Source organism: Etheostoma spectabile, chromosome 7 (assembly GCF_008692095.1).
Source record: "Etheostoma spectabile isolate EspeVRDwgs_2016 chromosome 7, UIUC_Espe_1.0, whole genome shotgun sequence".
Lineage (NCBI taxonomy): Eukaryota > Metazoa > Chordata > Actinopteri > Perciformes > Percidae > Etheostoma > Etheostoma spectabile.
Window position 1 is genome coordinate 16,604,611 of NC_045739.1, and position 11,823 is coordinate 16,616,433.

General features: G+C 41.6%; 1 protein-coding gene across 5 annotated transcripts in view; it reads left to right on the forward strand.

Moving 5' to 3' along the window:
- Positions 1 to 363: 363 nt before the first annotated feature.
- Positions 364 to 11,823, forward strand: part of bsna (bassoon presynaptic cytomatrix protein a) — a 144,469-nt gene continuing 133,009 nt past the window's right edge. For all 5 annotated transcript variants that reach the window (XM_032519945.1, XM_032519946.1, XM_032519948.1 and 2 more), the window contains exon 1: positions 364 to 748. In XM_032519945.1, the coding sequence (XP_032375836.1) occupies positions 561 to 748 (188 nt within the window). In that variant the 5' untranslated portion in view covers positions 364 to 560. The remainder of the gene's footprint in view (positions 749 to 11,823) is intronic.

An 11,823-nucleotide genomic window follows, 5' to 3' on the forward strand; every position in this document is an offset into this window, starting at 1 on the left:
TCGATTCATAGAAGACATACAGTAAAGATAAACAAACTAATGCGAGTTATGAACAGAGGGGAGGCAATGCTCAGAAATAAAACAACCTAAATGAATACCACCCTGAGAAATAGGCTAATTATCTTTCTATTTGTAGTGGCTTATACTTGGTCGCCAACATGTTACTCCGTTTCATGTTACTCCATATTGCTCGTTGTATAATCTTGCTGCTGCTGAGATCTAATTTTACCCACGGGGCTCATCTAACTATTTAACTTTGATCTGATCTTATCTCGATTTCTCTCGCCTCTCTCGCGCTTTTATTTCCCCTTGCAGTCGCCGAGGCCGCGCGGCGCGTTCCCGATCACGTCAGGAGGCAGCCCACTGGTCCTGAAGCTGATGAGGATGATGGCGGTGATGGAGGAGCAACGCTGAGTTCGCTCTCCCAGTTTTCGCTCCCCCTTTTCCATTCATTATTTTCTGACTATTGAAAAAGACAACATAGCGTCATAGAAGAGACACCGCCGATTTGACCGAATACCTTTCTCCACCTCCCTCCCGTCTCCTGAGCCGAGACAGAGATGGGGAACGAAGCGAGCATGGAGGGCGGCGGGCAGCCCGGTGAGCCGGGCGCCGTCGGGATGATGGGCTCGGTGATGCCCGGAGGACCCACAACAGGACCGGGGGCAGGACAGCACGTGAAGCCGGTCAACGGAACCGCTACCGGGGGAGGGATGGGGATCGGAGGCCCCGGGATGGGAATGACAAGGTATGAGCAGCCGTAGTGATGCTGGTTCGACTAAACGGGGCTCAGTGACGTGCTCTGGGTTTACTACCTCTCAATAATTGTTTTACCACGGAAATGGTTGATGAATAAAAGACCGGATGATATTTGCTTCAAGTTTTAGAGAAATGCGGTTAACAGGGTGTCACAAATTGTTTCCCTCTCTCGTGTATTGTTGTAAGGAGGATTTATGAGCTGACGGTGTGTTATTACCAGGAGAGGAGTGAAATCCCGCGTCGAGCTCTGGATGCTGAAAACCTGAGCGCTGTCCGTGGTCCTGAAACGCTACAGCTGCACCGCTGAGCCTGAATGTCTAATTTTATAGTGTTTCCCAAAATAGGTTTGACATTGCATGTTAAGGTGGTTCACAACCACCGTGCCCCTGTGCTCTTTGTTACGGTTATCATCGGCGAGCATTTAGAGCGGTTATGGTCTAAGATTGTGGTTTTATTCCGCGGTGACATGTGCTGTAATAGTATTTCCTCCTTCCTCCAGGTTGGGTTGTGCTTTGGCGTATTTTGTTGAATGGGACGTGTCTTTGACAGCGGCTGAAAAATACACAACACACACAACCAAGCCCCCGTTTTTCTTCAAATTTGTTTTTAGAAACGTGACCGTTTGGACGTTTTTGTGGTTTGTGCTGTAGATGTGATGCAGCTGGATGCTTGAAGCGTCTTCATACTCTCGCTTGTTTCCGCATGGGCGAGAAGAGGGTGCTGCTGTGTGTGTGTGTGTGTGTGTGTGTGTGTGTGTGTGTGCGTGTGTGCGTGTGTGCGTGTGTGCGTGCGCGCGCTTTCGACAACGCCAACGTTTCCGTTAAAGACATAGAAGCGTCTGACAGAAGGCGCTTACCGACATATCTTACTACGGCATGTTAAACCAAACCCTGTCAAATCAAAGCCTAATACTGTGCCACATACATAATTACACTTAAGCTATATCACGATTAGAATAACCAAATTTAAATGTCTAATATCTTCTCACTATACTGATATTATCAACATACATTGTCACCCAGTTCAGCATCTAATGAATGACTGGAGACTATGAAATAATAATACTATGGCATGACATCAACAGCACTATAACATGTGTCATATTCCACTAATTCATGATATTCCTTACATATACAACCACATATCATAGGAAATGTGTGCTTCTTCGTATTAAAATTTATCTACAGTAAAGAATTTTTTTTTTTTAAATCTACAGTATAGACTATGTATGAGAAACTGTGGGCCATTTCGGACTTTGTAATCCAAACGTGCAACCCTATTCTCTTAATACGAGTTTCAGACTTTGTCAAGGACATTATATAGGCCTATACGAAAATCTTTTTACAGTGTATTTGAGTACCCTGGTTAGAAGTTGTTTTACCATACTACTCCATTGCATGCAATGGCATGACCCTGACCAGAACAGCTGTACAAAAGCGGCACAGTGGACACACATCAAACCACCACCTACATACAAAGTAGCAGCTTTTCTATCGATTTAGGGAGGTTCACTGTCTCCCCTACAGTTCCGATTTCTCTTTTAGCTTGGCCCAGCTAACACATTCATATGGAACAATCTTTTGTCTTTGCCACAAGCCAGGAATTCCAGTTTACTGTAGGAGCCAGGCTGTTGTACAGAGACCTATCAGGTTGACGTTTTGTAGAAATAATGCCACAGTAGGGCTACAGCTGGCCTACAAACACACCATGGTGTGTGTGTGTGTGTGTGTGCATGTTATAATTAGGACACAGTCTGGGTTTGATTCATGCCTCTGCAGGAGAGAAGAGCAGAGTGGAGCAGCACGGGCCTATCCATCATTATATAACACAGGGACTCAGAGCAGATGACAGCTTTAGTTCCCTTTCAACAACCGAGCTGAACATGCTCTGATGCGTTCTGTCGAGGGTATTCTGAGTAATGTAGTGTTCATCTTTGTTGCTTTTGTCAAATATTTAAGATATAATATATCTGCAGGTTTCTGCACTCCTGGTTGCAGACCTCAAAATTGGCGCCCACATTTCAAATCCTGAATAAAAAGTGAGGGGTGTTGCGGCATGAAGCACCTCACATTAAGTATTAATAACGGCGTAATGCTAGGCCATGTGAACAGATTGAATCACGTGCAGAGCGTGTTTGCTTGCCCCCCACCCCCCGCACATACACTCTCACACACTCTTACACACTCCCTCCCTCTTCTGCACTGCTCTGCCTGACTGCCTGTTCCTATCACACTCTCTCTCCCTGTCTCCTCTGCACACTCACATGCCTTGCTACTCTCCTTTCCTTCTCCCTTTTTCTCGGTCTCTCTCTCTATATCCTGTGCACACTTGCAGTCTTAATACAGGAGCAAGGATGTTCTCTTTCAATTCCCTTTCCTTCTGTCCCTCTTTCTTCCTATCCCTCTCATTTTATTGCTTTTGTCTGACGTTCTTTTTCAATCGCATCTTTCCTCTTTATGCACTTTACCGTGCTGTCTAGCTCTCTATCTCTCTCTTTCTTCCCCTATACCTCTAAATTAACATAAAACTCAGTCATCATTTTATGCTGTTTACAGTGTACAATGTATGGCAGAGATGTGGGTGTTTTCTTTAAAGGAAAAGGCTGCTATTATTTAAATTTCTTGTCAACAAAACCTAATAGAAAGATCAAAACCAACAATGTGTTAGTAGCATTAACCTTCCATGTCTGTGGCACTCAGTCCCAAGCCCGCTGGTTCCTACTGAACATGCACCACAAACAAATTATTGCATGAAAAAAAGGCTCAGTAACTTTCTAAAAACAGCTGGATACTGTAGTTGTTAGCAAACAAACTGGAGGAAAGAATGCATTTTTAGTTGTAGATAAATACAAATGTAATCAGGACAACATATCAGTCTGTGCTTTCCAAAACTGTGGTAAGTATCTGTAATGATTACATTTTATTATGTGACAACCCTATGTTAAGTTTAGCCAGAAAAACAACTGTAATAGGGTTAAGGAAACATCATGATTTGGGTTAAAATAAGTATTTTGTTAAGGTTAGGGGGGCACACTCGGCTCACTTCTTCCTTTGCTCCCATTATATTACGGTTGTGAAAGAGCTTTGTCACTTGAACGTAAACATATGTTGCTTTGGGGCATTAGCTTAAACGAATAATACTGACGCTCTTCTCGACAGCACAGTCTCTGCAAATATACCGTACATTTCCCTCCCCCCTCTCTCTCCATCTCACTCTCTCTTCCTCTCCACCCCCTTCTCAACCAATAACCAGCAGCCCATAAATGGCTCTGCCTTTACAATGAGATACAACTCTAGTGCTATATAGGGGAGTACAGATAAGGAGTGAGAGATAGAGTAAGGAGAAAGAGGAGGACAGAAAGCTGAAGAAGGTGAAAGGGTAGAATAGTGAAAAGGTGGGAACAGAAGCTGGTGGAAATAGACCAAGTGTAGTGTATGGGGGGAAAAACCTGAAAGGACACAGGAAGGGGGAAAAGAGTGACGCGGCAGATAAAGATCAAGAGGTGTTTAAAACTGGTCCTCCAGTCCGGGATCATCCAGGAACAACCAGCATTATGAACAGAAATATAATATATTGGCAGGAAAACAACCAATCAGATTCTTGTGGTTTAATGTGCATTCTACCAGATGCTGTACAGCATGTTTCATACAGTAAAGTTCTATTAAATAATATGTGTAATTGTATAAATGAAGTACATTTGAATTTGAGAATAATTGAAAATGGAGAGAACAGCAGAAGTTGAAGGCAGAGTTCATAGAGGAAATACACAGGGCCTAATTTACGGCCTGAAAGAGACAGAAAGAGAGATAATTAGGGAGGGTTCACATAAGTACAAGGGGAGAAATAATAAAAAATAGAGAGAAAATAAGGAACATGGTAAGAAGGTGAGGTATAGAGAGATGAGAGGAGGATGGAGAGTCTGGATGTCCAGATGGCTAAAGATAAAGGAGGTAGAAAGAAATGAGAGAGCATAGCAAAGAGAGAGACAGACCTTAGATCTACGGCACATATGGAACCAACCATTCCCTTTCTGTGGCATTGTGCTTGGAGACTGTTGTGGGTATATATAATAAAAAGACACATAGTTAACCAAAACATATGTCCAACAATCTCCATAGTTTATGATGTTAAATATGTGCGCAAGAAAGCTATGATTACTGTGGGGATTTGAGGAATGGATAGGTTAACAGATGATTTGAAACACATGTGATTAGGAACAGAACGTACGCTAAACAAACATACATTTAGACATTTAGTCTTTTAGAGGCAGATCAAATAGGCAACGCATTGCTTCCGTGACGACAGCAATGCGCCCAGTCACACGGACTTATTTGTCACCTACAGTTGAGGCTGTGTGTACAATTTTGTGTGTATGTTTGTGTAAATGTACGTGTGTATGTATATAATCAGTAACTGTGAAGAGCTGCTTGATGCCAAGCTGTGTGTAAGTGAGAGAGAGAGAGAGAGGTAGATTAGTGTAGGAGAGTGTGAATATGTGAGCATGATGAAAAAAGTGTGAACATTAAGTCTATTTTTTTCTTTCTCTGACACACTACACCCTTGAGACCAATTGCTACTTTCCAGAGAGGCATGCGCGTGTGTGTTTGTGTGTGCACATGAGCGTGTGTGCATGTTTACTGTAAGTGTGACTTTGTTTTTTCACCTCTTGCAGAAAATCAGCCGCCTGTCACTGCAGAGTTCAGTGTGAATGAGCAGTGCAACTGAATTAGTTATTTAGGCTTTTTTAGTGATTTCTCACAGCAGCAGAGAAACAAACGCTGATAAGTTTCAGTTTCTGATCCACTGAGTGGGCTGGTTACCGGCCTTCATTTAGCCTTTAGTTGGCAAAATCGAAGGTGAAGTTGAAAATGATCAGTTGGGAAGCTGTTGTAGGCCAACATTTCAGTTTAAATGTCAGGCTGTAGCTGGTTCAGAAGCACTGATAAGTCCAATATTACCTTTCCTTTAAAAAATATCTGGCTTTTTTGCTGCCGTTTGGTGCTGGGCCGGTAACGTACTGTACAGTGGGTTTCTCAGGTTGATTCTTGAAAATAGCTGCCTGCTGCTGGGTAAGAGGTTACATTGACTAAACCATACAGTACAGTAAAAATGCAATTAAACCAAAGCAGTGAGATAAAAGAGGTTTAAAAGATCGGTAGAGCTGCAGGGTTGGGTGCCAGATCTTTGTGGTTTAATCTCTACAAGCAAAATACGTTCATGTTACATGCACATAGACTTGACTCCCTTTCAACAAACAAATTGATAAGTGGAGCCATATGAGTTTCAACTTATTTATGGCCATGCAATAATTAATGGTTGAATGGATCACTAAAGGTTATTGTTTGGCAGCCAAAACCTGATTGCACCAACAGGGAAACATTTCAGAGAAGTCTCTTTATTCAACTCAACTTTATTAATATAGCTCTTTAAACAATGCACAGAGACAACAAACGACTTAGCTGCAGGTTGGCTTTACTGTACTAAACAAACAAAGAAGACCATTTTGTCTCAAGCTCTCTCTCTCTAACTTGTCTTGTCTTGTCACTGTAAACTCTGTCTTCTCTGTGATTTTGTGTGGGATTTCAAACCATACAGTTGGAAAACACTATCCTGGCTGAGATTGTAGGTCGACTTTCTGACTCTTACCCGGAAAGGCAGTGAGCAGGTTCTTAGTCACCATCTTTAACCGCCTGGTTCACAAACCAAAGCCTGACCTCATCTCAAAATGACCCCCAAAAGATCCCGTGGATGTGTTAGACAGCGATTTTGCACAAACATAAAAGAGTTAGTGTTAGTGTGTGAGCTTGAAAAGTGAGATTTGTTTTTAACAAATTGTGTGTTTTGTGGAAGTGTGACAGAGTGGGCGAGAAACAGACAGAGGCTCTCTCTCTATATTTATATGCCCTGTTATCGGGAGGACATGTTTGCAGGAGCCTCCAAATACTAAATGTGTTTGGGTGGCTGCATCAGGAGATAAGATGGCAATAAGCACAATATCACAGCCCAAGACAGTATTGGTTTTCAGCAAATAGATGCTGTCGCTGGAGCTTATGAGTCAAACGCAGAAATAGAGTGAACAGAAATGATACAGCCATCTGAACAGGACAGGTACGGAAATCTGCGGAATCACAGTGAAGACATTGGTGGTTATTGGATTATCTGTTGCATTCTTTAACCAGGAGAATGTAAACTCCTGCAGTTGCTAAGTGAATTTGTCCTGGTATACGTAGACAGGACTTCACCCCAAAAGTCAATGCAACGCATGCTAGAACACAAGCAGGAGACGCTAACAAATGTCCAAAGGAAAAGGCTTTTTCTAATCTCATTTATGCCAATATTGGTAAAACTCATTCAGGCTACAGTATGCAAATTATTATAGTGACTATTTGAGTAAAACACAAAGGAGCTTGCTGCCATTCTGTTGGTCAATACTACTCTATTGCAGCATGACAAAACCTGAAGTCATGCATGACAGAACTGAGACTGAAACAGCATGTCTAGCTAGCCTGGTTTCAGACCTCTGAACTGCCCTTTGTCGTTATGTCTGTGCTGGTTGGAAAAATAATCAACCAGTCAGAGTTTTGTAGGCGGGGTTAAGAATGTTGATTTCATTTTCCTGCATAGCTCACGTCTATGAAACATATCAAACAGAAAAATAGTCACAAAAATGGCAACAAGCATGCTTGAGACGACACAGCTGTGCAGATTGTTGTAACTCAATTTACAGAAGTAACTCTAAGTGTCTTTAATTGTTGTGAAAACCTAAACCTCCTATAGCAACCGTTACCACAGCCTCATTGTTGGCTAAAGTATTATTCTGCACTGTACAATACAACTGCAATATACAACAAATAAAACTCCTAAAAGTTTTAAAAACTAACCAGTTTGCGTCCAGCATGTGTATGGTGTTTGATACTCAAATGTTTAGGGTGGAATATTACTTTAAAATATATTACAGGGGACACAATGAAAAAGAGGGAAAGATAAAGTTTATAACTCCCACGATATTTCATCTATGAATTAGTTGCAAGGTTGCAGTATAAAAAAATTAATGTAACATTGCTTTTCAAGCATTACAGAGGATGGGTTGGAATCAGGTTGGAACATGCCACACCCTTTAAACCTCTGCGAATGAAGGATCAAAAGTCCAGATTACGGAGGCTTCCTGGTTTTGGCTGTCGTTGCCTTTCCAGGGCTCAGCGGGGATTTGTAACAGACACTCTGACCTCATGTAGTGGGCAGAGTGCAGTGCTACCTCAACGCCCTCAGCCAGCACTGCCGGCTTCCAGAATGATGCCAGGGTGGTGTATCAGACCTCAAACAGTATTAGTCCCGTGTCTACTGGAGCCTTCGAGGACTTTGACACTGTTAATTTCCTCTCCACTATAAAGCCAACCGGAGCTTACAAAAAACATTACTGTGGTTTAATTAAGGGAATAGTTTGCTTAGTTCCGTTAGGACCAAGAAAGAAAGAAAGACTAGAAACTAGAAAATCTCTGCTGTCCACAGTTTACAGATTAGCCCCTCAAGGCCAGAAAAGAGCTGTTCAAAAGCCAATTATTATTCATGTTCTTGAATAACTATCAAACCACAAAAGTAAGATTATACCTTACTGTCAGAAGCCATTTTTTTGTGGAGCGATTAGCTAAAATAGACATTAAGTTTGGTGATTTAGGCTTTTGGAATAACTTTTTCCGATTAAAGAAAAGTATTCACATTTACCTTACTTATAAACGAGCTCCAACAGGAAAAAAAAAAGTTGTAATTAATCCTCCTAATAAGCACTGATTGAGTATTTTTCCATATACTAGGTGTTTGAGAAATCTTAGATATCTTTTCTACTGTATGCTAATTTGCTTCTATTGGGACTAGGAAAAAAGGGTTCTCTACTGTACTCCAAAGTCAAAATACAGAATAAATGCACAAAGTGACACTTTTTGCAGACATTAACTGTAAAACTTAAGTTGACAATGAAAGGTATTTTCATCCTCTCTGCTGACCCACATAGCACTAAAAAGGGTACGTGACTATGTTTTTCCTGTGACAGACAGAGGTTTGTATTACATAGAAGCTTTAGTCTTTTTTGGAAGGGGTTCACAGTGACAGTTTAAGTGTGGTTTTACATGAATGTCCGCTTCCCCTGAAGGTATTTCACAACTATTTGTGTCACACAGAGCGTTTCAGTGTCGTGTGATCCATCTGTGGGTTGAGGGGTCCTCTCACCCAGCCAAGAAATCCTGTCCGGCTAAAGCTCCGGTGTTAACAAATTGATCGGCTCTGATGCAAGCTGTGTCCCAACGCACTGCTAAAATTATACAGGGGCAACAGCCAAACTGCACAGTCTCTGCCAGAAAACCAATACAACAGGGTACAATTAATAAGCCAGCTCTGGTCTGGAAACACTCTCCAGACACTGAGACAGAGACCGACACACGGCAGCCTGCCCTGACATTTACCTGGATGCAGGTGCTCAGTCTCCCTTTGGCATGTATTTACCATTTACCGCAGCCAACCTGTTGTGCGCCAATGCAACGTCATGGGAGCGGCGTAACCGTTTAAACTGGCGTGGCGGTTGCCACATTAGTTGCAGTCTTCTCCTGAACAGAGGTGGTGCTAATGAGGAAAGGCTACCGACTTTGCTATTTCTACAGACTAGAAGAAGAAGAAAAAGGGAAACAATGGCAGAACTGGCAGCAGCATTGATGTCAATGTTTCAATTTGATTCAATGACCTATACTTCCTCGGATCAAGCCTTTCGATCAACGTAAAAGAACTCATCTTTAACCAGTGAGTTTGAAAGAGAGACTTGCAGTCACTCTGAGAGCCCTGGCATCTGGTCAGCTCAAAATCCTGGCGCGCCAGCGAGATTTACGTCATTTTGTCGTCACATTGGCGCGGACGCAGAAGAAAAAATGTTTTTGAAAATTGCGTCTGCAGCCTGCAAACTGTTGGCTGGTTGGTTTGTGTACAACAACCATGTAAACGCACAGGAACTCTCCACGGCGCGCATGCATGGAGCGCCGGGAAAGACTCTGGACACTTGGCGGCCTGTAGCATTAGTGTGTGTCTGTTTCTGCGTGTGTTGTTTTGTCTCCCTCCCTCCCTCTCGTCTTTCCTCTCTGTTTTTGTTTTTAGGCCCTGGGACGCGTTCTCCGTTTCAGTGTATTGATTGTAATTGTTTGTTCCCCAAATGTATAAAAATAAATAAAAATTTGATCACAAAAAAAGAACATAGCAACGCACAGTGCTGACTACAAGCCGTAAACAGGCAAGATGCCGAAAACAGCGGCGAAACCCCCAATTGAGACACACAGTCCGAATGCCCTGTATACATGTAGGCCTAGAAAGAATCCCTCAAATACCCGAATAATACTGGTATATCCCACGTCTAATCCAAAAATGCTAAATTTGGGAAAAGGCCTTATTCAGAATATTCCAACAACCTGTATCCAATTCGGAATATTGTCATATTTGGAATAATAGTGGAATATTGTTGTGCATGTGAACACACTGAAGTGCATACTTCTATTTTTCTGTGATGATGCCTGTGAGTGAATGGCACCCTTCACTCGCTGTTTGTTTGTTTGTACAGTCAGGTATACATTTCCTCTGACTTTCCTTTTTTTTGGTCTGATAATATTGTGCTGTGCTCTGCCATTTTCCCGCCGCTGCACTAGCGAAGGTCACACTGTTTTCTCATTATGTTGTCACCAACTGACAGTAAATGTTACCTGTATTGATATGGTGTGTTAGGCTATATGGTGTGTGTGCTTACACTGTGTGTGTGTTGAAGCTGAATACAAACACAGCCCCACCTTGAACAAACTACAGTAGTACATAGTTATTTATGTGTGTTGCATTTTTGTTGTTGTTGCATCAACTCACATTAGCCATTTCCTCTTGTATTGCATTGTATTGTGAAACCTATTGATGAATGGGTGTTTATTCATAGTCAATACGTTTAAGTCTTTTTTTAGTTACACAATTTTAAACTGATTTACTACTCCTTGCTTTGTACTTTACTGTGATTTCATCAAACATGGTGGATAAAAGAGTTTTTTTTTTTTGCTGCAAGCTTAAAAACAATCGTACCTGGAAACCAGCCAAATCTGCCAGTTCATGTTTCATTTTCTCTCGCAGACACACGTCTGGCCCCTCTCCCATTCTAACAGATTTCCAGCCAAAGAGAACCTGGACGGACCAATCACAACCGTTTATCTCCCATTGGGCGGGTTTAAGACTATGACTGACAGAGCAGCTTCATGCTTTAATGATGTATCTGTCGTTCTCCGTCCAGCTCAAACTGTCACGCTAAACAAATATCAATCAAGATTCTGCGACTGTATTACATATTACTTGCCTATAATGTTTACAGAAACATTTTAATATACTGTTTAGCTGTAATTTGACAAAGTTTATTGTTTTATTTAACTTATTTTTTTCCTGCTTTAAAATCTTGCATGTGCTGCTCAGAGCTACGTCGTTACCCTGCTCTGATTGGTTATAGGTATATTTAATTGCGTCAAAGACAACGCTCCCTTAGGGCACGGTCACACATACAGTGGTTGCATAGGCTACGTTTACACACTCATGCTAAAGTTGACTAAAAAGAGGAATTAAAAAACATCTCATCTCACGACTGACATGGGGAACTTTCCACAAGAGCATCTCTCAATGTAAATGAAACCGGCTATTAGGCTAACTGAAATAAAACCATGCCAGTCTCTAGGTATGGTGAAGGGAATGTGATGATTTGGGACCATTTTAATTCCAAAGGCCATGGGAACACATGTCTAAAGGCTATCTTGGATCCATGAAATTTAATAATACAAATCTGCCGGCCTCTATGGTAATTTAACATAGGGGTGTGTATACTTATGCCCCCTGTATTTGAAGGAAGAACATTTATTTATTTATTTAAAATACATTATTCATTCACAAAAAAAATTGGCGTCCTTATAGTAAAGGACTATTTTTCCAAATATTTGTAGGTGTTTTTAATATTTTAAGGCGTTAAGATCAATTTCCAAAAGAAGATTTTTTTTTTTTATTCCTCTTTTTAAT